This window comes from Nannospalax galili, unplaced genomic scaffold, assembly GCF_000622305.1.
Source record: "Nannospalax galili isolate Female #2095 unplaced genomic scaffold, S.galili_v1.0 scaffold32, whole genome shotgun sequence".
Lineage (NCBI taxonomy): Eukaryota > Metazoa > Chordata > Mammalia > Rodentia > Spalacidae > Nannospalax > Nannospalax galili.
In genome coordinates, this window is record NW_008335297.1 from 7330506 (window position 1) to 7357270 (window position 26765).

The window sequence follows — 26765 nt, forward strand, 5'->3', positions numbered from 1 at the left end:
GCACCTTTGCTGCAGCTGGGGCATCTCCACCCCGTGTATTTCTGGTGTAAATTGCTTGAGCTCTGTGCTTTGAAGCAGTTTTCTGAGTCCTACACTGAGGAGCTCCTGAAGGGCTGCCTGGCTGCAAATCTTCAGTCTGAGACCACAGCTGGGTGACAAGCTTGTAGCTGGGAACGTCCTCAGAGTCTGACAATGTAGCATTGTCAAACAGGACTCGAGTGCTGAGCGTGTCCCACCTTTGCCTTTGGACACTTCCTCTTGGCCTGGCCCCAAGACTTGTCTACTGGGTCTTTGTCTTTCTTCTTGTTTTCCTTGGGTGGCATGGCCAAGCTCAGAGGACAGCAGCAACTGCAGCTTTGCTACGATGTCCAACAACAACAACACATCTTTTTTTTTTTTTTTGAGATAGGTTCGATAACCCTGGCGGGCCTTGAAGCCAAGGATGACCTTGAAGTTCTTTTTTGGTGTGTGTGCGCGCACGTGGTGTGGTATATGTACGTTTTGTGGGTGTATGAAAGTGCAAGTGTGTGCACATGCATGTGTGGGCCCCAGGTTAATGTCAGGTGTCCTTCTGGATCGCTTTCCACTTTACTTTGTGACAAGGTCTCTCGCTGAATTTGAGTTCACTGATTTGCCTGGGTGGCTGGCCAATGAGCTCCAGGGACCCTTGAGTTCCTGTACCCCATCTCCCTTTGCCTTTCGCGGTGACAAGCCCAGCTTCTTCACCAGTTGTGGCGAAGCTTGACCATGTAAAGTCTACTCACCATGTTTAAAATGAAAGCAGCCGAAGTGCATGACTTTGGTGAACTTTCAGTTTTATTAGAAATATATTAAGAGAAGAGTCAAGAGTCCACACCTTGCAGAGGCCACAGGTCATGTTGGTTCTGCGATGATCTTCCAGAGCTCCTGCAACAGATACAGAAGTGACAGGGCCTGACTGTGCAGTTGGGACTGTCATAGCCTTATTCAGGACATGCAGAGAAGAAAAGCTTGAGGCCAGGGCACAGAGGCTCTGGCTATTCTATGGTAGCACAGTATTGGGATGTCACAGTCACAAGGGAACAAAGGAATAGTAGCATGTACTCATGGTCTCTCCCCTTGGAGGCCTTGCCCACTGTGGTCTATAGCTGTTCCAGTTCCTAAGGGGCGAGACAGGGAGCAAGAAGGCCAGACCTGCCTGATGCCACTGAGGCCTGATCTCCATGGCCAAGAAGCAGAGAACAAAAGATGCCAGTTCTCTATCTCTGGATGTCTGTGACTCTAGCTCCTGGTAATTTTGTGGGTAATTTTGACTTTTCAAATTTACTGTAAGTGCTGGGTTTAAAAGCTGCCTGTCTTGGGTGTTTGTTCCTAGGAATGTTCACTAGGACCACAGGCAAAGGACATGTGGAATGGCACCGGGCACATGCTATCACTGCAGGGTGGCTATCAAGGGCTTATATCTGGGGTCGCACTGTGCTGGGCCAGAGGGGCAGAGTGATGATCCGAGCCTTCTGCTCTATCTGCACAGTGCAGATGTGACCACTACAATGATGGTTAATACTGACTCTCAATCTGAAGGGATCTAGAATCATGAAGGGGACAAACCTCTGTGCATGTCTGTGAGGGAGTTTCGAGGTTAGGGTGGCCAAGGTGGGAAGACCCATCCTAATGTGGGTGGCACGATCCCATGGGTGGGTGTCCTGGCTTGGAAGGGGAGAGCCAGCCTCATTTCTCTCTGCTTCCTGACTGCAGGTGCAATGTGACCAGCTGCCTCATGCTCCTGCCACCAGACCTTCTCCATCACGATAAACTGTACTCTCAAACTGTGAGCCACAATAAACCCTTTCTTTCTTTACATTTTTAAAAATTTTATGTTTATGTGTATGACTATTTTTGCCTAGATGTATGTAAGTGCACCGACGAGTGCAATGCCCAGGGAGGCCAGAAGAAGGCACTGGATCACCTGAAACTGGAATTACCTACAGTTTTAGCCGCCATGTGGATGCTGGGAACTCAACCTGGGTCCTCTTACCACTGAGCCAGCTCTCCAGCCCCTCCCTTTCTTAAGCTGCTTTTTTCAGGCATTTTGTCACAGCAGTAAGGAAAGTAATACTACAAGGATCACCCAGGCCCTGCCTTAGGGTCTGCAGCCTACCAAGTTCCCTTCTACCAACTTCTGCGCCAGAGTCACATTCTACTTCCTATAGGCTCTTATGTTTGAGCACTGAGTTCTCAGCTGGTGGTGCTGTCTGGGAAGGTAGTGGAACCTTTAGGAGGAGTGGAGACTTGCTGGAGGAAGTGGGCCACTGGGGGTGGGTCTTAAGGCTTTATTGCCAGGCCCTACTTCCTCTTCACTTTGTTTCCTGGGGGTGGATACAATGAGACCAGCAGATCTGCTCCCGTTGCCATGCCTTCCTTGCCATGATAGAATAATTCCTCTTAAACTATAAGCCAGAACCAACCCACCTTTCCTCCCTTCCTCCCTCCCTCCCTTCCGCCTTCCCTCCCTCCCTCCCTCCCTCCTTCTTTTCCTTCCTTGATTCTCTCCCTCCCTTCCCTCCTTTCCCTCCTTCCTTCTTTCCTTTCAGGTTGTTTGAGGGTCTACACTACACCACCTCTGGTCAGGGTGACTGTGCAGAGTGGGTCAATCCCTTCAGGGGTCACAGACAGTGCCAAATCTTTAGCCTCTGCTGGGCACAGGACTATAGGGCTGGATGTGGCCCATCACCTCCTTTGTTGCCCACCACCACCCACTGCCCTCACAAGGCCAGATCTACCAGCTGCCGGATGCGCTCGTAGATGAGCAACTGTGGGAAGGAGGCCTCCACAGGCTCTACCATGAAGCGCAGCCTGCTGTCAGCCAGCTTCTCCAGAGCGTTCAGGGAGGCACGGAAGTGATCATAGGCTTCACACGTGACGTCCAAATGTCTCAGCGTGAAGTTGAATCTGCAGACAGACAACAAACTGCCGTCACAACCGGGTTGCCGGGTGTGGGGGGGGCTCTGCTGCTTCCTCACAACTCGCTCATTGCATGCCCTGAGCTCGTTTCTCATGGCTGGATTTTGTCTATTTTGCATTCAGCCTTTGAGCAAATGCCTTCCTGGAGCTACACAGCAGCCTGGGAGGCGAAATGGCTGCCGACCCCCTTCAGAGACATAGTAGTCAGGGTTTAGGAAGCTGAGGCCATGCATCCAAGATGACACTCCTGGAAAGACAGAGACCTGCAAACTGATGCCAGGGCAGATCTGCTGGCCCGGCCTGCAGCCCACACAGAATCTCTAAGTTGCTCCAGAACTATCTATGGAATGAGGGAACGAGAGGCTGTGGCAGAGGGAGGAACAGAACATGCTGGGAGCAGAGGACATTACCAGGAGGCTGAGGATGGGGGTGGGGGCAGACCTGACTTCCCAGGCTCTGTCATCTGCACATTTCAAACACTGGTGTCTGCCAAGAGATTCACCTGGAATTTGAACTTTTCATTTTTCCTTCTTCTCCCTTTTGCTTTTCCTATTTTTTCTTTCTCCCTTTTTCTTTTTGTATGTGTGTGTGGTGTGCATGTGTTATCATGTTCCTGTGTATGTGTGTGTGTGTGTGTGTGTGTGTGTGTGCATGTGTGTGTGTGTGTGTGTGCATGAGAGAGAGAGAGAGAGAGAGAGAGAGAGAGAGAGAGAGAGAGAGAGAGGCAAAGGTTGATACTGGGTTCTATCACTTTCTACCGTATATTTCGCGGCAAGGCCTCTCACTTGAACCCAGGGCCCCGTAGGTCAGCAGGCCACCACACCTGCACCTAGGTAGGTGCTGGATCCTTATACTTGCATCTCTGCAGTCTCTCCTTTTTCTTTCCCAAATCTTTTATTATAAAAAAATCTCAAACACCCCAAAGAGTAAGAACAGTGGAACAAATTACCACGAAGCTATCAGCCAGCTTCAGCCACCGCTGACTTCTGACCACTCTGTCCTCTGTGTTCTAAGAGGCTTTCCCATTCCCCCATTAACAACCAAATGCCAGACATCCCAGCATTTCTCCTGCAAATATGTCAGTGTGAATCTGGAAAACATAATGACTCTTCCCTTAAAGTAAATTTAACAACTTTTAGTTTAGTTTTTTTTTTTTTTGAGACAGGGTCTCCCTGAAGCCCCAGCTGGCCTGGCACTCGCTACTTGGACCAGGCTGGTCTTGTGCTCAGAGATCCTCCTGATTATGTCTCCTGAGTACTGGGATTAAAGGTGTGTTTCACCATGCTTGGCTGGTTTTTTTTTTTTTTTTGTCTTTTTTTGAGAGAGGGTTTCCCTGTAGCCCCAGCTGTCCTGGAACTCACTATGTAGCCCTGGCTGGCCTTGAACTCACAGAGATCCACCTGCCTCTGCCTCCCGAGTGCTGGGATTAAAGGCGTGCCACCATGTCCAGCTAGTATTTTGTTTTTTTAAGGCTCTATTTTATTTTTTAAATTTTTAAGTGAATTTGTTGTGATTTTCATACAATATAATTTGATGGTATTTAGATCCCTCTCCGAAGCCACATCTCCCCTTACTGTCCCCCACTCAATTTAATATGTACTCCACTGTATACACAATATGACCTATAAAGTCTGATTTGAGCCCTCAAATGTCCTTAAGTGTGGGTCCATCCACTGGAGCCTGGTTAACCTACCAAAAGTCCCATCCTTGAAAGAGACTGTCTCTGCCCCTCCCAGCAGCCATCAGTTGCCAACAGATCCTCAGGTAGGGTTGGGGCCTCTTACCCACCTCCCCACATCTATGATATTTTATTTTTAGTTACGTGTACGCATGTATGTTTGTGCGTAGAATATATACTGAGAACAGGTGCCTGTGGAGGCCAGAAGAGGGTGTTGGATCCCCTGGAGCTGGAGTTATAGGCAACTGTGAACCACCTAATATGGGTGCTGGGAACTGAATCTGGGTCCTCTGGAAGAGCAGAAGTTTGTGCTCTTAACTGCTGAGCCATCTCTCGAGCCCCAAAGGTTTCTGTTTTTAGGTAAGTCCTGGAATTCACTATGTAGCTGAGGCTGGCCTTGAGCTGCCTCTGCCTCCCAAGTGCTGGGACTACAGGTGTGACACACCCAGCCAAACAATGATTTTTTAAACATTGCTTACAGCATCCAATTCTTCCTGACTGCTCTAAATTTCTTGTTTATAGACTACACCGTGAGGACAGAAATGAGGCTCCTTTGTTTCTACTGGTCAGTGTGTGTCTGAAGGAAGAGCTTGGTGTAGCTGGGTAAACAGTGCTGTGATGAACATAAGAGAGTGCTCAGCTTCAAACCAAAACCCTGTGTGGAAGAGGCAAAGCAACCTCCGCACATGACCTTATGGAGGGCACAAACACACAAAGGAACCTGCTGCTTCCACAGAGGGATTTTCTTCATTCTTATTTTTGCTTTGTTTTGTTCGGGCTTTTTGGGCCAGGGTCTTCCTGTAGCCCCAGCGCTAGCCTGGCACTCATTGTGTAGACTAGGCTGGCCTCAATTTCACAGAGATCTACCTGCCTCTGCCTCTCAAGTGCTGGGACTAAGGGGTGCGCCACCATGCCTGGTCTTCATTCCCTTTTTTTTTTTTTTTTTTTTTTTTTTGTCTTTTTGAGACAGGGTCTCCCTGTAGCCCCAGCTGACCTGGAACTCACTGTGTGGACCAGGCTGGCCTTGAACTCACAGAGATCAGCCTGCCTCTGCCTCCCGAGTGCTGGGATTAAAGACGTGCACCACCTTCATTCCTATTTTCAATAGCAGCCATTTTAGCCTTTCATTCTGATCTTTCATTTTTAGGTTTTGTTGAAGATACAGGAATACAGAAAACTTCCCTTTTCACAGACAAACAAAACACAAGTGATACTAATGGCAGAAGGCAACAGACTCATTATACAGAAGAGACAGCGTGCTGGGCCCATGGTGAGGGGGTGCTCATCTGGCACTACCTCACTGTGGCGTGGACTGCACCCCACCCCCACCCCCACCCCAATGTCTCTGTCTTCCTTGCTCCATTTGAAAACGGGGCAGGCTGTGCCTCACAATAGGATCTAACAGACTAAACGAGGGGATGAGGTGAGGGACTAGCTCCAGCCCAGCACACAGTAGGTGCGTGATAAATGCAGTGAGTGCAGCGGGAGCACAGGGGAAGGACGGGGACAGCAGCAGCATCACCTCCTCTCCACTGACAGGATGGCTGTGCAGGCATTCTTCAGTCTGCGCACCAGTCGGGAAAGCGTGTTAAACAGGGCGTCGGTTAGGTCATCATCGTAGAACACTGTGGAAAGGTGGGGAAGATGTGACTAACGGGAGAAACCCATTCAGAGGGGCTTGGCATACCATGGAGTGGATCCTTATCATCACAGAACAGCAGTAGTTGTGGTAGAATGTTCTAGAAGGATGCTTCTAAGATGTTTCTAAGGTGGAGAGCGAAATTAGCTCTCACAGTTCTAGCTAGAGTAACTCCATCTGGCAGCAAGTGGCCATGAAGCTGTTCCACAGGCCAGACCACAACAAAACCAAGCCAGCCTTCCTGTGGCTGGAGAGTGCCTGAGACCAACAGAAGTCTGCTAAGGGCAAGAGCAGAGTGCTGCCAGAACAGAGAGCAGTGCTCTGAAGCAACCAGGTCTGCATCACTTCTGTGTGGACTCAGAGCTATGTACAATAAGGGTTTGTTGAGTGTAGCAACTTTGGCCATCTACTGCTCAATAAGTAGCTCTGAAAAACTTGCCTTACTTGCCAAGATGAACTTGAGTCATTCTTTGGGCTGTCAGTGCCTCCCAGTGCACGGCAGGTGCTAACTGGACATCTCCCTGAAGTCATGAACCGGTGCGGAGGACTCAGTGCAAACGAGGGGACATTATGTGCCACAGGTAATGACTAGGACATACCTTCAGCTGCAAACAGCACGGTAGTGTGATCATACAGGTCAGCGATGTCCTCCTCCGACCAGCTAAAGGGGACGTTGGGATCTACCAAAGAAGAAATGGCTGTGGTTCATTCCTTCCTCTGCTGGCCATGACTCTCAGTGCAGACTGACTGAAGGAAACTTTAGGACAGGAGACAGGGCTGGGGCAAGCTGATCTGCACCCTAGTGCCCCAGGTTTGAGACAGCCACACAGTAAGGGCAGCCCTTCCTGCCAGTGAGGGGTAGGTGGATTCCACCTACTGCTGGGCCAGCAGCCCTGGGAGAACATTATCTGCCTGCCACCATCCAAATTTACTTGCTGTGTGATCCCATGAAACTGGCCACACCTCTCTGGGTTTTCAGTTTTACATTTATAAAAAGGTCTAATGAAGCTTTCCTCAGAGGACTGCAGGGAAGATTAAAGAAACCACACTCACAAAGTGCTTAGCAGATGACAGGTGTTTAGGTCAGAGTTTCCTCTGACAGGAAAAAAGAAGCCTCAGTACAAACAGCAAACATCCACATCTGATCGTTGGTGGAGAGTTTAGAAACTCTCTCATCCACTCTGTTTCTTGGCATGACTGTTTCCTGGGAAATGGTCTAGGCCCCAGACTTGGGGTACACCCTGGCCTGAGTGTTGTTCTCCACTCTCAGTTCAGGCCTGACCACATCCACCCCATGGGGGTGGGGGCTAAACAGCGACATGGGGTCAAGGGCCTAGAGTGTGGCAGGTGTTCAGAGAACACCAGTGGGGGCTCAGAAGCCACATGCTATGGGGCTGTGGAAGCAACTGGGACTCTGTAGTTCAATCAGGCCACAGAGTTAAGACCTCAGGTATCAGAGGAGCCACTGAACCAAGGGGCCCTGTAAGAAGCCCTCACCTGTGCAGAGGTCGTCCTTCAGCCAGTCCAACTCCTTGACCTTAACCACACCACCTGCAAAAGCAGAGACATAACTCCCAAACTATACCCAAGTGGGAGGAACACACTCTGACCCTCCCATGCCTCTCCCCATCTAACCACGCACCCGTACTTTCCCATAGTCCCTTCCATCTGCCCCCCTCTTCCATCCTCTCTCAATCCCTCTCTCTCTTCCCAACGTTTTGGGCACTCAATATTGGCAAGTCTACTGACACAGAGAATATAAAAATTTATCAGTCCTGGTCACCACCCCTGGGGACTGGCTACTGACTCTTCCTAGGAGGAGCTGGCAGGTCAACAGATGACTATAAGAGCACATGGTTAGCTATGGCTAAAAGGTTGAGCCAAATCATGGAAAGGAACCTGTCCTAAGGAGGTTAGGAAGTCCTCACACAGCATGGCCAAGGCCAGATCATCTGTGCTTGGAAGCTATGCTAAACCAAGGATGCTCCTAAGTCTTCCATTCATCTAGTACAAAGGAACCCACTCCCCATAACCCCCTCACCCAACCATTCCAGTGACTCCCACTTGCCTCCCTCACTGCTGGTCCTTACCTCCAGCAGTAGCCAAGTGGCTATTGAGGGCAACGTTTCGCTGGCACATGGCCAGGAGGTCTGTGCCGACATCTGGAATGACAAAAGGGCACACATGGGTTGTTAGGACATGTCTCCAGGGTTTTTCTGGAGAGCAGAGCTGCCTCTAGGGTCCTGGCTGCAGAGATGAGCCACACCTCTCCTCCAAATTCTGTTGCTGAGACTGAACATGAGCACTGCAGGGTCTTTCAAATGACTTTTCCTAAGTGAAAAACTTTCAGCCTGCTGGACATGTGTTCCAGAAAGACAGAGCAAGGCTCCAGAGTTTACTGAGCATACAAACTTTCAGGGCCCTTCCTTTCTATCTTCACTGTCACCCTGGGAGCCAGTGCTGGGACCCTTACTCCACTGAGCAATCAGAGCAAGCCCTGTAACCTGGGAGTGTTAACACTTGTGCTCTGAATCTAGGGTCTCTGACTCCAAATTCAGGCTCCATGGCACCCTGAAAGCTGAGTGAGGTCAGAAGGGTATTTGACAGCATTGATTCAAACAGGCTGAGTAGGGTCGCCAGCCGTGCAGTGTTCCTATCTTTGGTCACCACTCTCCACCTCCCCCAGTTGCCTCTGACCTGGAGGCATAGCTGATGATTGTGGAAGTTGACTCAGTGCACTGTCTTCTCACAGGGACTCAGTGCTTTGCTAGAAATGAACTTTTACTTAACAGAAATATGTATGCATGTGTATATGTATGTGGAGGGTGGAGAATGCCTTATGAAAGATATCTGCAGGATCCACTGTAGGTATGGGTGCCTCCAGGCACTTAGCACAAACTCCCTGGGGACCAGACAGCACAGACCCCAAGGATCACACAATCTGGTGGTGGGAGCTAGCTCACCAGAGGAATGGATCCAGTCCTTCTGCTGGGTGAAGAGGACATCACTGGGGTGTACTGGACTGCACATGGCTGGCTCAGCAGTTTGCAAATCTTTTGATTATTACGTGCTGGGGACTGAACCCAGTACGCCCCCCCCAGCCCCTCGATGCTATGTAGGTGATTCACACTGAGCTATTCTCTAAGCCTCCAACTATCACAAGAAAGCTTTCATAGAATTCTGATGTATGCACCTCTGGAGGAGTGGGGAACCAGACCAGGAGCCCTGAAAAGCTCCCCAGGGCATAGTCTGTAAAACACCCACACGATAGCAGCCTGGAAGTCTGGGTCCACTGGGCCTAGAGTCTCGTGTGTGTGTGTGTGTGTGTGTGTGTGTGTGTGTGTGTGTGTGTGCACGCGTGTGGGATACAGGTGGAGAGATGCCTGCTTCTCTTGTAGGACCTGGGTTCCATTCCTAGCACCCGTGTCAGGTGGCTTACAACTGCCGTCTTCTGTCCTCTGTGGGCACCTGCACTCATATGCACAGACCCCCACAGATCTGCATCATTTAAAAATAAGCCAGGCATGGTGGTACATGCTGTTAGTCTCAGTACTTGGGAGGCAAAGACAGGAAGATCTCTGAGAGCCCAGCCTGGCCTACCTACAGAGATCCAGACCAGGAAGGGCTACATAGTGAGACCTTGCTTCAAAGAAAAAAAAAGAACAAAAAGAAAAACATGATAAAATTACAACAAGTCTGCAAAGACTAGCACACACGTGTATAGAGCACACACGTATATATAGCACACACATGTATATATAGCACACATATGGACACCCACACTTGAGTGGTTAAAACTGATTTTCTTTGCAAGTTGCTGGGGCTGTGAATTGCTTGTTTGTGCTCTGCTGAACTCCCAATTCTGTACTTGACCTGCTAAAGGAACTTAATACATTGCATACTTCTGAATAGCTCCGAGGATCGTGAAATTATGAGTAATTTTTATGTTCTGTTTTACAAATTTCCCAAAGAACAGGCCAGGTTTCTATCTTCAGGGACAAATGATAAACTGGAGTGTAAGGCCTATGCCAAGGAACAGTCTTGGGGGTTCCTTGGCTATTTGCTTTTTCTTGGTGTATGGGCAGAGAAGGGGCACCGGACACTTGATGCCCAGTGATCTGGTGGCCACAGGGTGACACTGTGGTGGCTAGGCATGGACAGCTATTTGAACATCAATGAGGAAAACAAATAGAGAAGGGAGAGAACAAGGGGAAGGTTCTAGCAAAACCCACAGCAGCCAGTATCCAAATCCTGGTGTCCTTGCTGGTTTTTACAGCAGTACACACTCTGTGAGGCCCACCTGTACAATAAACTGTGCGTGCCACGGTGGCTGCCACGATGCTGACAAGCCCCGTGCCTGCCCCGAGCTCCAGCACCGTGCGTCCCTGGAAGAGGTCCCTTTGGAACAGGATATAGTCTGCCAGTAGCAGGGCACCCCGCCACACCTGGAGGAGAGAGGACAAAGAACCACAGGTGACTTGAGGTTCTGGAAAGACCCCCCCGGGGCTACTGGAAGTGGACAGGGCCTACCCACCTGCTTGCCTACATCCTCCAGGGGCGTGGCCATGGTGTGCTCTGGATGGGATGAAAACCAAGAGATAAACAGCCACAGTGAAAATGGAGGTGCACAGAAAGTGGGGGTGGGAGATGGAGGGAGTTTTGTGGCAGTCTGTCAGTGTGGCCAGATGGGTGAAGGAGTTAAACATTTGGGAGAGAAGTAGAAGCTGGGGGGTGGGGTCTGAGCATCACTGAGGCCAGCCATGTGGCCCACCCCAGTTCAAGTCACTGGGTTACTGTCCGGTGGTGGCCTGGAGACCAGGGCCATATCAGGTCTGAACCAGTCACATATGTCTGAACACACCTATCACACCACACTAGGCTCAGGAACTGCCATTTTACAATCGTAAACTAGTTATACACTAATAACCCCAGCTCCTCCCAGAACATTTTTTTATGCTTAGGACATACCAGAAGCTATCAAAGTAAGTTTCAATTTGTATCTTTTTAAAAAAGCTCAAGAGGTGAGTGTTAAGTGTAGTCTCAAGTCCAAAATCTCTTAGGACAAAATTTTGGTTTGGGGAGGAAGGGAATAGAAAGAGGTCCCAAAGAGAAAAAAACACCCCCAATGCTCTTATTTGTTTTCAGTTTTCTTTTTTTCTTTTTTTTTGTCATTTTGAGGCAGGGTCTCCCTGTAGCCCCAGCTGGTGGCCTGGAACTCAAGGTGAGTGCTAAGTGTAGTCTCAAGTCCAAAATCTCTTAGGACAAAATTTTGGTTTGGGGAGGAAGGGAATAGAAAGAGGTCCCAAAGAGAAAAAAACACCCCCAATGCTCTTATTTGTTTTCAGTTTTCTTTTTTTCTTTTTTTTTGTCATTTTGAGGCAGGGTCTCCCTGTAGCCCCAGCTGGTGGCCTGGAACTCACTATGTATACCAGGCTGGCCTTGAACTCACAGAGATCTGCCTGCCCCTGCCTTCTGAGTGCTGGGCAGGCTTGTTTCTATTTTTTAAAGACAGGGTTTCATTCTGTAGCCTAGGCTGGCCTGGAACTCATTATCTACTTAAGTTTCAAAAGCGGAACCTTAAGGGCTGTCAAACACAAACACAAGCACAGCAGCAAAGCTTCCAGAGCCCACTAAACTTACAAATCAAAGCATCACAAAAACAGAGGAGCAAGCTGTGTGTGGTGGTTAGCGTCTGTAATCCTAGCACTTGGGGTTGGGGGTAGGAGGATTGCCATGAATCTGAGGTGAGCTTTGGCTAAAGAGTGAGATCCTGTTTAAAAAAAAAAAAAAAAAAAAAAAAGTGAAAATTAAAACAAAACAAAACAAAGGGAGGGTGAGATGGCTCATTGGGTAAAGGTGCTTGCAGAACAAGCCTGACAGCCTGAGTTCGATCCCCAGAGCCCACATAAAGGTGGAGGGAAAAAAACCAACTCCACAAAGTTGTCCTCTGAACTCCACGTGTGCCACAGTATGAGAAGTTACGCATGTGCGCTTGTACATGCACAAACACACCAAAAACCAAAAACAAAGAAAAACAAGAGCAAAACCCAAAAGTAACTGTCCCTGGCACCTTGGGCTGACCTGATTAAACAACAACCTGCATTCCCTTCAGAAGGTCGTAAGGGATGCGGGGCATAACATGTGGCCAGTGGTTAGAAGCCAGAAGAGAAACACACCCAACCTCATAATAACACATTCCTCTACCGTGTACGGATGGGCATCCATGAAACAGCCTGGGGTTTGCACCTAGAGACCCTACTGGAAGACCATGCAGGCTAGTGACTAGCAATTCACCACAGGGGTAAAACATACAGAAAGCTGAGAGGTACAGATAATTCCTACCTTATACTCTCTACTCCGGTGGAGGAAGGAAGTCTCCAGGAGTGAGAAAGGCCCCAGCTACTTCCCTACTGGTGTGACCAAGGACAACTGCTAGTGAGGACCATGCAGGGTAACTGAAAGCCCAGTTTAAATTACAGATTTATTGGTCTTCTATTAATGTTAAAAGTAGGTGGACTTGGGTGGATGCCGGAAGGTGGCATGCCTGGGTTCCTGGTGCCTCTAGGCATATCAGAGGCAATAAATGTTAATAGACATAGATAGAAAACAATACAGGTTAAAGAGATTAAGCTTGATTGACGGGTGGGCAGCTGTCTCCCTTGAGTAAACCATGTACATTTCTCTCCTGGGCACAGAAATTGTCCACCCATCCAAGAAGTAGATGCAGAAAGAACCCAAGAGTCAGGTGTAGGCATAGTCTAGGAGGCGGGTCTAGGCATAGCCTAGCAAGTGGGTGGCTAGCTCCCCACTGGCCCTAGGCCAGACTAAGCTGCTAGAACCAGCCCCACTGTTCATCGGCCCCATGTTCATCAGGGTGAAGAGAAGGCACAGAGGTCTTATAAAAGTGCCCCAGGATGAGACATCAGATAATTAATACAAAGATAAAGTCTTTTCATGCTGTTTTAAACATCGGTAACAGTTTACCTTAGTATCTTCTTAGTTGTAAACTTCTGCAATCACCTGACACTCTCTCTGAATGAATGTCAAAGAAGTTTCAGAGTGCTTCACCAAGGTTATCTCCTTAACTCCACTACTTGTTATGGGATGGTGGTTTGGGACTGCACGCTGTCATCCTGCCCATCCTCTGCAAAGAGGTTTTATTATATAGAGATAACAATGCTAACCTTAAGCATTTTATGGAGCTGGTACCCATATACTAAGTATACCTAAAGGCTTACAGATAAAAAAAACCCAGTTCACAACTGGTATGAAGCCTCTTCTTGGCACTTTATGGTTGGTTAGACACAGCTGATACCCTGAAGGTGATTTTTAAAAAAAATCTGCAACAGCCTGGGCCTATAAATGCTATAACATGGGCTGGAGAGATGGCTCAGTGGTTAAGAACACTGGTTATTCTTGCAGAACAGCACCCACATGGCAGCTAACAACTGTCTGTAACTACAGTTCCAGGGGATCCGACAGCCTCTTCTGTCTTCTGTAGGAATTGCACGACATGGTACACTTACCTATATGCAGGCAATACAGGAATACACATAAAATAAAAATAATAAATACTAAAAAAAAATGCTATGCATAAAACAAAGATGACCTTTTTTTTTTTTGGTCTTTTTGAGACAGGGTCTCCCTGTAGCTCCAGCAGTCCTGGAACTCACTATGTAGACCAGGCTGGCCTTGAACTCACAGAGATCTGCCTGCCTCTGCCTCCCAAGTGCTGGGATTAAAGGCGTGCGCCACCATGCCTGGCTAAGGGTAATCTTTGAGAGTAAACACAAACATTCCCAAAAGCCATAAAGTTGTCAAGAATTCCAAAGTGAGGGTTGGGTTACCTTCCTAGGTGTTGCTGGATAGGGAGGCCTTAGAGGCCCCCCAGTATAACAAAAGCTATTGCCATTCATGGTGGCTGTGCTGCAAAACTAGATGGTAAGACCCTACTGTTGAAGAGGTTACAGGTTTGGTTGTAGGACCTGGAGAACTAGGGTGAGGCTGAATCAAAAGTGCTCCTCCTTGTGGGTTAGCTCTTGTAGGGCTGGAAGGTGCTACTAAAGTTGCTGGGGAGAATGATGGCCTGCTCCGCTGTGAATTCAGGATGCTTCATGATGGAAGTGCCAGTTAGTTCAACAGTGGTGCAGTGGTTATGGATAGAATCAGCTTTCTGATTGAACTCCACGCTGGCTCCACAGGGAGAAATTCAGAATTGGTACTGAGAACTTAGACAAAAACCTGTGGTCAGGGAAGTCACAGGTCTCAGTGGAGAAGCCATTGCTATTGGTTTGGTAAATAACTAATATAGCTGCCGAGGTGCTTCCCAACATTTGTTTATAACCATAGATTACGACTGTGGTTAGTGTTCATTTAAATATTTTTCATTTCTAGTTTCCTTTCTTTTCCTTACTTGTGTTTTGTAGCAGAAAAATAGTACCACCAAGACTCGCTGTCAGCCATGTTCTAGAGACAGAGGGATGACTGGAAAGACATCAGGGTTTGCATACCCCTGGAGTTAGAGAAAAACTGATCACACCCTGCCACTTCCTTCAAGGCTCAGGGACCACCGTGGAAGAGTGGGCAGAAAGGATGTAAGAACTGGGGAAATGGGTGAAGACTTACATAGCAATTTCCTCCAAAATACAACATTCCATCTGTGAGTTTCCTTAAGACACAGGATGTTCTAAAGGGAAATGAAACATTTCATCCTGTAGGAAGCTCATGAAAACTTAGGAAGTAGAGGGGACAGAGAGATGACTCAGCAGTTAAGAGCACTGGCTGCTCTTCTGGAGGACTGGGGTTCGGTTTTCAGCACCTACATGGCAGCTAACAACTGTCTGTAACTCCAGTTCCAGGGGAATCTGATGCCCTCTTCTGGCCTCTGTGGGCTTTGAAGGACATGGGCACACTTACACACCTGCAGGCAATATACTCACACACATCAAAAAAATAAAATAATATCAGGAAATAGAGATGGAGGCCAACTTGGTCTACATAGTTAAGTTCCAGGTCAGCCGAGGCTACTGGGAGACCCTATCTCAGAAACAACACTCAGGAAGAAAACAGCTCAGAAGCTTCTGCAAGGCCCGGAAACTGAGCAGATTCACTAGGCCCCTCCCTCCCCAGGCTTAAATAAGCCCTCTGAGAAACCTTTCAGGCCAGCAGAGCTGCCTGGGAGGCTCAGGTCAGCCAGGCTGCCTGGAAGAGACACTCTAACCTGTTGAGCTGCCTGCAGGTTGTGCAGTGAGCTCCAGGCTTCCTGTTTTCCTGAGCTGTAAACCCTGCTGGTGATGCAGCTGTCTTGGAGTCATTTCTGCTCCTGTAAGTAACCCCTCACCCATACTCCAGTGAGTAATCCCAATAAAACTCACTGGTTCACCAAGTTGGACCTTGGTGGTTAATTTAATTTGGTCTGTCATCAGTTCCCTAACTGTGATGAGTTCACATCACCTGAGAAATAGTGTCATAATACCTGGGGTTGTCAGACCCCTGCTCTGCCCATTCAGCTGGGGCTATGGGGTGCTTAGTGTTGCCTCTGAGTCCTGTCAAACCACCCTTCCTGGACCTTATCATCTCTCCTTCTCACTGGCCTGCAGCCCCAGCTTCTGCCCCATCTGATTGGCCCACACCAGGCTGCAGAGGACTGATGTCTCCCTCTTTCCTCACACTCTGGCTTCTGAGTCTCCTGTGGCCCCCTATCCTGACCTTCACTTCTGTATGCTGGGTTAGAGAACAAGGAAGCAGGAGGTGGCAGCAGCAAGTTGTCCTGGGACAGCCTGGAATGTGCTAGAAAGCAGAGGTTGGCAGCCTGTACTCAAGGAAGAAGGCACAGCCCAGCAGGAACCCAGAAGTGAGGAGTGCGTGGATGAGTGCAGGGTTGTGAGGCCGGCAGTGATGGGAGGTGAGCCGAGCCCATGTCACCCCAGCCTTTGAAGCTGAGTCATTTGTACCCCATCTGTAGGGCAATGGGGAGCCACTGAGGAGTGCTGAGCAGGAGAAGAGCTGCAGGTTTAGAACAGACTCTGCTGGCTGTGGCACTTCCTGCTCCCCACTCACTGGAGCTGCTTCTGAACTCAGAGCTGGCACAGTCTTGTGCCTTACCAGACAGGACACTCCCTTAGTGGCAGGACAGGCACAGAGCAGCAGCAACCCCAGTGAAACCACCTTTATTTACCTATTTTGATGATGCTGTCGGGGCAGCTCTCCTGTGCTTGGTCTCCCGTCAGGTCATCTTCCTCCTGTGCTAGAATCATGGGATGTACCTTGTCTCTTGGAGGCTCCGCTGGGTCGAGGTCAGAGGCAGCCCGTGGTCTTCGCACCACATCCAGGTCCCCGTCCTCGTCCAGGGGAGCTTCCTGGCTCGTGGTGTCAGCCCAGGCCTGGGGGGACAAACCCTCATGACTGTGGCCACTTCCAGGAGGGGACCTGGGGCTGGCTGACCCAGCAGGAGGCGCCTCCTGTGGGGGGACATCTCTGAGACCACTGTCCTCAGTCCCTGAGTCTGTCCAAGAGTCCCGACTCCACAGGAGCTTGAACTGGGACAGGAAGACTGTAAGCAAGACAAACATGAAGTGAGCACTTCTGGGCACTCATCAGAGTCCTCTCCTTTGAGAAGTTTAATTGCCAACTGGAGATACCTTTTTTTTTTTTTAAATTTTATTATTTTTATTTTTAAATTTTATTATTTTTATTTTATGTGTATGTATGTATTGCCTGCATGTAGGTAAGTGTACCCATGTCATGAAAAGCCTGGGGAGGACAGAAGAGGTTGTTGGATCCCCTGGGACTGGAGTTACAGACAGTTGTTAGCTGCCATGTGGGTGCTGGGATACAAACCCGGGTCTTCTGCAAGAACAGCCAGTGTTCTTAACTGTTGAGCCCTCTCTCCAGCCCCTAGAGATAATCTCTTTTAAAGACAGGGTCTCATGTAGCCCAGGCTGGCCTCAAACTATGTAGCTGAGGGTGACCTTCAAATTCTGATCCCCCTGCTTTTACCTTCCAGTGTTTGGATTATACATGAGCACCACCATGTATGGTTTAATGTGGTGCTGGGTTTTGAATCCAAAGTTCTATGTATGCTAGGCAAGCACTCTACCAACTGAGCTACATCTCCAGCACAGATACTTTTGAAGACCAGGCAGGGGTATGCTAACTAAGCAGCAGCAGCAGAGGCCTGGTTGACTCAGCAGTGACCAGCTGGGCAGCTGAGGCCACTAGAGCAGCAGCAACCCCCGCGGGAACAACCTGTGCTGTGTGAGCGCCTGTGCAGGCCCCTAGCCCATGTCATGTTAATCTGCAGTCGCCACGATGACAGCACGTCAGCTCACTCCCCATACATAGACGCCAAGGCTCAAAGCTGGAGAAGGAAGGACATAAACCTAGTCGGCCTGGTACTTCGGCTTCTTAAGAGCAGGACAAGGACACAAATATAGCTACCACCTGGGAGCCATTGAGACAGATTTCAGTAAGAATGCATGTACCAGGGGAGGCATGCTAGAGACAGAGGCAGCGAGGACTTCAGAACGCATAGCCCTGGGCTGCAGTTCCTCCATCTACTCTGGGGCAGCCACTTGTCTGCCCTGAGCCTGATTCCATGCTTGCATCCCAGGAATAATGGTACCCACCCACAGACTATTCAACACTAACAGGATGGTGAACAGAGTGCCTGGCTCAGAGTTCCCAGCCCTCTCTTCCCTTACCTGACTTCACTGTTCCCTACCTTCTCCCAGCATAGGGGTGGGGGTGGGGGTGGGAAGACCTGACGGCAGTTCTTGCTGTGTCTGTGTAGCTGTACCCTCTGTTTGGATGCCCTCCTTAGTTCTTTAGATAAGTCCTTCTAGCTTTTAAGACTAGATCAGCAGACTCTCCTTCAGGCTCCCAAAGCATTATGTCCCATGCCAAGTTTTGGATTATCCATCCACCCACCCCTACCTAGCCACCTACTTAGCCATCCATCCATCCATCCTTCCATCTCTTCATCTACCCATCCACCCATTCATCCATCTCTCCCATTTTTTCTGCCTATTCACCTACCACTCATCCATTCATCTGTCTTACCCATCCATCCATCTACTCAGCATCCATCCATTCAACTACCCATTCATTCATTTCTCCCATTCATCCACCTACCTATTCACCCAGCCATTCATCCATCCATCATTCATCTACCTACCCACCACCCATCCATCCATTCAGCTATCCATCATTCATCTATCTACCCACCCACCCAATTAAACATGCACTGATCATCAACTGCACCGAGTAGAATGTTAGGTTCTGGGGTACAAAGCAGACTGCAGTATCGTAGGGGGCTTATATTTAGGGTTGCTATTGGTGAACATTAGACAAGATAAATACAGACTGTATGCTCCCTGCCACAGACAATAGAACTTTATTTTGTGTAACACACATATAGAAATGGTGTAATGTTGAGGTCAGCAAACCTTTCTTACAGCAGGTCAAGCAACATATATTTTAAGCTCTGTGAGCCATAAGATCTCTGTTGCAACTGTACAGCTGTCTGCAGTCATAAAAACATGTAAACATGGGCCTGGCTGTGCTTCAGTAGAATGTTATTCAAGTGGAGGCCAGGTTTGGCCACACAGGCTGCAGTGTGCTGATGCCTGGTATAATGTTATCCAAACTGGGACTGTTATTAATGATCACACCAAACAATGAATGAATGTGAGTTATAGAGAGCGGCTTTGGGGACCTGAGAAGATGACACCCCAGAAGCCATGGCTGAGGAGGAGTGCAGTATGATTTGAGGGACAGGACAAAGGTGAAAGTGGCCAAAAAGAATGAAGAAGGGTGAATGGCTGGGCTAGGCACAATGACTGAGATCTGCAGGCCCAGGTGAAGGGGCCACATGTTCCTGGGGGCTACAGGAGGCTACTGGGGAATCTGAGTCAGGGCAGAACTATGGCCAGGTTTGTATTTTCAAAAGCTGTGCTTGGCTACAGTTAGCAGGGCTGTGTAAGAAAAAAGAGAGGGAGCTGGGGAGGAAGGAAACAGAAGCAGCCAAGAAGGAGGGTGACTGGCATCACGGGGGCACATGAAGCCCCAGGGCTGTCCCTGCAATGGACTGTCAACTTGTTCATTTCTGCATTCCTGTGCCAGGTCCTGGCCCAGCATACAGCAGGTGCTGAGAGAAGCACAGATGTGTATTCAGTGAAGGGCGCTCAAGTGACACAAGCATAACAGTTTAATAATCCAATCTTTACCCGAAAAGAAGAGAAAACAGAAAAGGAAGTGATTGCCACAGGGCACTGAGCTACTCTGCCCAGGCCTGGACCTTACCAGGCTGCCCCACGCTGTTCAGCCGCACCATGAGGTGCCTGTGGTTCGGAGTATACAGGTGGACATCTGACAGCACGGTGTTACTTTTGAAGGTGACCTCATCCATGGCTGGACCCACGTTATTCCTGAGGCATACCTGAGAAGGAAGAACAGATCCTCAGGATGGTAGACACCAGGAGGGACAGTGGAGACATGCCATCTGGTGGCCAATGGAAGCCTGGGAAGTGTTTCTACTGCAAAGACCCTTTATATTTCCATCTCCTTCCTCTTCTGAGGAGCTGGGGATTGAACACAGGGCCTTGCACATGCTAGACAAGCTCTCCACCACTGAGCTATATCCTCAGTCCTCTTTTTGAGACTCTGGCCTTGAACCCACTCTATAGACAATACAGTCCTGATTTTCCTGCCTCAGCCACCTGAGTAGCTGGGACAACAGGTTGGCACTGTCAGGCCCAGCTCCTTTTAATTTTTCCAAAGGAGAAAATTTGGCGCTTTGGTGAGGGAGAAGAATCCAGTTAGAATTTATTATTACTTTGCACTATATACACTAACAATACTCTTTTATCTATGGAAAAGGATATGAATTCTCATTTGTAAATAGTGATAGTTTCCTTTCTCTTTTATCACCTGAACTTTATCATGGAAATTTTCAAACAGAGAAGAAAGTTAGGGAAACAGCATAATAAACAATCATATAGCCATCACTTGCATGAAAGGAAAACCAATGTTTTGCCAGAGGCATTCACACTATCACCTATCTAATAATACAGGGGTAGTGGGGGGGGTGAGATGCTAAGCAGTCCTTCAGTTACAATAGGTGTTAGTAAAATACCAGAAACTTCTTTGCCTTGAGGTTGGTTTCAAGTGTTTTACATAAATCTGCCTGCAACCCATCTCCAGGAACAGCTTCTACCTGGGTGGGTAGGGCAGCAGCTGTGTACCCTAGGAATATCATTAACCTCTTGAGGCTTCCATTTTTTCCAACTGGAAATGGAATCGTCACAATTCACATGTCATCATGATCTAACTACCCATGGCTGGGGTTCCTAAATTCACATGCCTGCCATGGAACAGTACAAGTTGTACCAACACAGAAAGTTTTAGGAAAAACACAAGACCCCTTATGAAATTGGTCTCCAAGCTGGCTTTTTCCTGTAAACATGATAAGCCATCTAAAAAGCCAATGGGTTGGGAATCAAAGCTGGGAATCAGGCAACCCAATGCAGGACTTCATGTGAATGAACAGATGGAGAAATGCTCACTCATCAGCAAAACCACAGAGATCAACATTGGATGAGATCCAGGAAGAGGAAATGCAGCCTAGAGCTAGGACACTGGCTCAAGGTAGATGTGGCTCTCCCAGTCCTGGGGGAAAGAAAACAAATTGCCTACCTAGTTTTTTGTTTGGGACCAACAAACAAGCAAAAACCTCTCTGGTGTCACTGGGAAAATCAAACAGGAATCAGCAGACAGAATGTGTTGCTATGGTGCAGTTTTGCTGAAAAAATATTTGCAACTCCGAGAAGAATGTTCATTGGTCTTTCTGAAAATGAGCATTATAGCACAGACCAATTTTTCTGAAATATAGAAAAGAAATTCCTTACTAATTTCTAGTTGATGTCTTCCACTTAACAAAACAAAACAAAAACGGAGCAGGTTTCTCAGGAAATGCAACCTTGACATGGAGTCAAGGAGAAGAGGGCCTCGTTTAGATGGCTTGCCTCAGAACTAGCCTTCTGGGAATAAAGACCCACCCTGGTCTGTTTAGGGGTCTGTGTGAGGAGTAAATGTGACAGGTGTTCCTTTCAGGGCTCAGGACACAGTAAACAAAAGACAACAACAGTGTCACGGCTGCGGTGTGCTGGGAAGACCAGGAAGGCCCTGGTCAGCGTTTCTACTTAGAAACAGCAAATCCAGTTTCCATCGGGAATGCCAAGGCTGGAGGGGCTTCTGTTCTTTCTGGGAACCGCTGAGAAAGCAGATCGATGGCAAATTCACCTCTGTAGCAGAGCTGACAGGTATTCTAGGTTCTTCTAAGACTGGGAGTCGGATTCCAACTACGTCCTTTCTCTACATGTCTGCAGCCAGGGTTGTTCCCAAAAGCAGATAGCTAGGATCAGGGGGTTCAAAGAACACCCCTCCCGCCTGTCTTTCTCACTGTCAGGTACAATGCACTCACTGACCGAGCAATCAGGACCTGGGCTCTGAATACAGAAGACCAGGAAGCTCGAACCCAGGGTCCAGGGGTACAGGGTGGAGTCCGGGGCTCAAGGGCCTCCTCCCCTTGGGGCGCCACTCTGACTGTGGGTTGGCCATTGCCCTCTCAAGAAGGCAGCACCGCTCGGGTCTCCGCATCACTTCCAAATCCCACACCCTACTGGAGTACCCGGCCGGGTACGGAAACCGAGGGGAGGTGACTCACTCCTCCCATCATAGAAGGGGAAACTGAGGCTAAGAGCGGCCTCCAGGCTCAGGCTTCAGGATCGAGGCAGCCTGACTCTCAAAGCCTGAACGTTCCCTGGGCTCGGCCGGTCCCGTCCCTCTCCCAGGCACTTCCCACCGCGCCCCCGGCCCTTGCGTCCCACCGGAAAAACCTCACCGTGGAGACTCAGGAAGCCGCCATGACAGCCCGTCTGCGCAGGCGCGGCCCATGCTGTACGTCTTTCTCCACCCCCAACCCCCACCGGTCTACACCCACACGATTGGGTTGCGCAGGCACCAGCCACCAGCCACTGCTCTAGCTCGGTGACCTGCTTCGATAGGGATATAGGATTCCCTCCCCATAGCCCCGGGGTTCAGCTCAGCCCTTCAGAGTCCCCCAGCACACCAAGTGTTAAATAATTTGTCCACGGTGTTATCAGAGTTATTTACGGTCAGAGCCTGGGCATCAGAGCCCCAGTGAGCCACTGGTCCTTAATAAGCCAACTAAACAAGTAATAGTGAAAAGCAGAAAAAGGAGATTTGTGTCAATGTGACGACACTGGGAAGAAGGACAGAGAGTCAGTGACACCCCCGACTCCTCCCTGTCCCCAAGTCCATCTTCAGGTTCTGACATGACATTTTTAAGCAGAGGGCCAGAATTATGCAGAATTAGCTAAGCAGTCCAGGTGACGTCCATACCGCCCATCATCGACCCATCGTTTTGACTCCAGTTTCTCCTGCAAGGTGGCCAGACAAGTTATAAATCTGTTCCTGGGTGACACCCCCCTCCCCTAGCTATCCTAGGCGTTTTAGTCTTTTTCTTCTTTCAGCATGATCTTAGTTCCTGTTTGAATAGTCTGATAGCCAAAAGAGGGGCACAAGTGTCTCTTTAGAATGTCCTCATTTTTGCCGGGCAAGCCAGGTAGAGGGTGATGCCTGGATTCAGATTTGAGAGGAAGGGATCCGAACCTGTGGGGTCAGCCAGCAGGCTTACCACGCAGTCTCATTATGTTTACCCCTACTTACACATTATCAGCAGCTGTAGTTATTCATGTGTTTACTCATCAGTCTCCAACACTGGGGCAATCCCAGAATCTCTACTGTAATTGAAGTCTAACAGGGCATGAAATATGGAACAGATCTTACACCTTAGGTAAATTTGCACTAGCTCAGAATGCTGAAAGTGGTAGGAGCTCAAGGGTGGCAGGGGGCGGGGGTTGTGTTAATCAGTTTTTTTGTAGCTGTGACAAATACTCAAGATAAATAACTTAATGGAGGAATTATTTACCTTGGCTCATGTTTTCAGATATTTTGGTCCAGTGTTGCTGACTCCATTGCTTTGGACCTGGGTGAGGCAGAGCATGATGGTAACAAGGGAGTGTGTAGCAAGCTGCACACCTCGTGGCAGTCAGGAAACAGAGGTGGGGAGGGACCAAGACTCAGTGATCCATATCCTCCAGTTAGGCTCCACCTCTGGAAGGTACTACCAATCAGACTGTGAATCTATGAGTGGAAGACCCCATCCCCAAAGGCAGACCCCTTATTATCCAGTCAATTCTTGAAAGCCCCACCCCTGAACACCACTGGCATAGGGGATCCGCCTTTCAGTACATGAGCCTTTCTAGAGGACACTCCACATCTAAACCAGACAGAGGCTTAGTGTGAACCCCACAACCTCCTTTGTCATGCAGTGGGCCATTTGCTGGATGTTTTCTCTGGATTTCCATGGCTTTTGGAAGCTGGGGCTGAAAGAAGAAATAAATGGACAATTGCAACAGAAGTTAGATCAGGGGGAGGCCCCAGGTCTGGGTGAATCTTTCATCCCTTATAAGCCAGGCAGTGTTGGCATACAATGGAATGACCATTGAGGTTTCTGAAGTGCCCCAAATTGCTGAGGCTACCTTTGCAGAAGTTGCTGTCTCTCTCCACTGCTTTCCCTGGGGTCTGCCAAGATTTACTCAATCTTGAGTAAATATAGCCTATGTGACATGCCTACCTTGCTTCTTCTTGTGGCCCTGGTGCTTTGTGGCTTGGGTCATTGGGTCAGCCTGACCACCTTCTGTCTTCCTATGACTTGCTTCTCAGTGTCTTTCTCGATGTAGCTCCTTTTCCTCATAGGACACCAATCATTGAATTTAGGGCATGCCCTAAATCTAGGATAATTTTAACCCCAAATCTATGATGGTTAGTTTTAACTTTCAACTTGACATAGTCTAAAGTCACCTGGGAAGGGAGTCTAGATCAGGTTGAACTATGGGGGATTGTCTTGATTAGGTTAATTGATATAGGAAGATCTGTAAGTGGGCAGCACCATTCTTTCTCTGGGGTTGGGTCCTGAATTGTATAAAAAGGTGGAAATGAGCTGAGTGCATGCATGCATTCCTTCTCTCTGCTCTTGACTGTGGATGTGACCAGCTGCTTCAAGCTCCTGTCACCTTGACTTGCCTGCAGTGATGGTTTGTGACCAGGAATTGTGAACAAAAATAAACTCTTTTTCCCTCTAAGAGCCTATCATCAGAGCATTTTATCACAGCAACAAGAAACAAAATTAAGACAAGATCCTTAAACTAGTTACATTTACAAAGACCCCATTTCCAAACAAAACCAAATTTTGATGGTTTATGTACATATATTCTTTTATCCACTATAGAAGGTGAGACAGGGTTGGGCATGGTGATGCACGCCTTTAATCCCAGCACCTGGGAGGCAGAAGCAGGCAGATCTCTGAGAGCTCAAGCCAGCGTGGTGTATGTATTGAGTTCTAGGCCAACTGGGGCTACAAGGAGACTCTGTCTCAAAAAAGACCAAAAAAGTGAGACAGTTTAAAAACTAGCTATAAATTCTTTTACCCTCCTCCCACGTGGAAGTAGGTCTATGTCTCTGTCCTTCAATATAGGATGGTGGTGACCCACAGGATGTGGAAGCTGTGACTTTGTGTGACTCTGAGGTTAGGTCATGGAAATCATACAACTTGCTTTGGTTCTCTGAGGACTCTCACCCTTGGGGAGGTCAACTTGTACTTGACCTGTATAATACAAGACAAGGTGCTGGAGGCGCCCCTGAAGACCCTCTGGCTAGCAGCTCCAATCTGGTATCATCTTGCCGGAAAGATGAGCTATGAAACTATCAGTGTCGGACAACTTCCAGCTGTGGCTTCCAACAACAGTAACTAATACACTCACCATTCCAGAGGCCAGAAGTCTAAAACAGAAGTTTTGGTGGGACTGTGCCTCATCCAAAAACTTCAGCACCCCCCTGACTTAATCTGCTTCTCAGACTGGCAGTGTAGCCGGCAGACATGAACTTTCTCAAATTTTGGAGCCTGAGGATCCAAGAACTGCTGGTGTTTGTTTATATGGCCTCTTCTTCATGCCCTTGTGAAGAGCAAAAGGGAGGTCTATGGTGTTCTCATAAGGACACTGACTGTTGGGTCAGGGCACCATCCTCATGACCTCATTTAACCTTGTGTCCTTAAGGGCCCTATCTCCAAATGCAGCCACCCTAAGGGTTAGAGCTTCAATACAGAAATGTGGGCAGGCACAAACGTTCGGTCTGCAGTGCCTCTTTACTACTTTTGTCTTCTGATGGCTCATGGTGAACGCTGCAGCTTGTGAGATACACCACTTTCATCTTTGCCTCCGTCTTCACACCCCTCTTGCCTGTTTTGTGTCCAGGTCTACATTTCCCTCCTGTAAGGATGTGTTATACAGCAATTTCCTCTGAATCGAAACAGCCCTTCAGAGAGTGGGGTGTGGTAGGGAGCTTATGAGTCTCAGGAAGTAAACATTCACATAGGCCCATCTCCAAGTTTATGGGAACAGCAAACAACTGCAGGGGGAGGAGTCTTTGATCAGTACGGCTGCCTAGAAGAGACCCTCTGACATATTGCACTGCAGAGAGCAGAGCTGTGCAGAGAGCTCTAGGGTTGTGGCTTTCTTGAGTCACCACCATGTTGGTATGGGGTTTTGGTGATGCAGTTACTTTTGAGTCATCCCTGCTGCTTCCTATAAGAAACCCCTCACCAACACGTCTGTGAGTAACCCCAATAAAAACATATTGGTTCACCAAGTTGGACTTTGGTGTGATTATTACTTTGATATATCCGGTAAGTAGATGTGTATATATGATATCTCTCCAGGTAAAGTCTCACACAACAGTGTGAGATTAGATTAGATTAGAGCTCTGTTATCCAGATGACCTCATTTTACCTAATGACATCAAAGACCATATTTCTAAGCTAAGGTCTCACTTAGAGATGCAGGGTTACCAACCTGTTTGAGAGACACAATAGACACCAGCTTAGAGTGCATGTTGGGGACACAATTCTTCATCCCCAGCTATGGGTCATCTCAGTCATCCCAGGACCCTCCCATCTGAAGTGCTGGACATGGGGAGGAGAGACAAGCCAGTGTGCTGTGCTGTGATCCGCTTCCTGACTACTGTGGTCTGAGTGTGTGTGTGTGTCCTCTCATTCAGAAGTAGAAAACTGAACCCCATAGTGAGGGTATTTGGAGGTGAGGTCTTAGGTGATTAGATCATGAGGGTGAAGTCCCTATGAATGGGATTAGTGCCCCTATAAAAGAGGCCCCACGGCTGGGGAAATAGTTCTATTGTTGAAGTGCCTGCCTTGAAAACATGAGGTTAAAAAAAGTTATGGCTGAGGAGGTGAAGGTAGGAGAATTTCTGGGACTCCCTGTATAGTCAGTTTATCTGGTGAGTTCCAGGCCAGTGAGAGACCCTGTCTCAACCTCCACATATACATGCACACATGTGCGTGCATACCCA

General features: G+C 48.5%; 1 protein-coding gene across 1 annotated transcript; it reads right to left on the reverse strand.

The window, feature by feature from the left end:
* Positions 1 to 798: 798 nt before the first annotated feature.
* On the reverse strand, positions 799 to 22230 carry Mettl22 (methyltransferase like 22). The gene is made up of 11 exons (XM_008829953.1): positions 22159 to 22230; positions 19560 to 19695; positions 16435 to 16809; positions 10792 to 10832; positions 10558 to 10702; positions 8348 to 8419; positions 7755 to 7808; positions 6857 to 6937; positions 6141 to 6243; positions 2760 to 2928; positions 799 to 906 (listed from the first exon to the last, which is right to left on the reverse strand). The coding sequence occupies exons 2-11, from the start codon at positions 19663 to 19665 to the stop codon at positions 874 to 876; spliced, it is 1179 nt and encodes a 392-aa protein (XP_008828175.1). The 5' UTR covers positions 19666 to 19695; positions 22159 to 22230; the 3' UTR covers positions 799 to 873.
* Positions 22231 to 26765: the final 4535 nt, after the last annotated feature.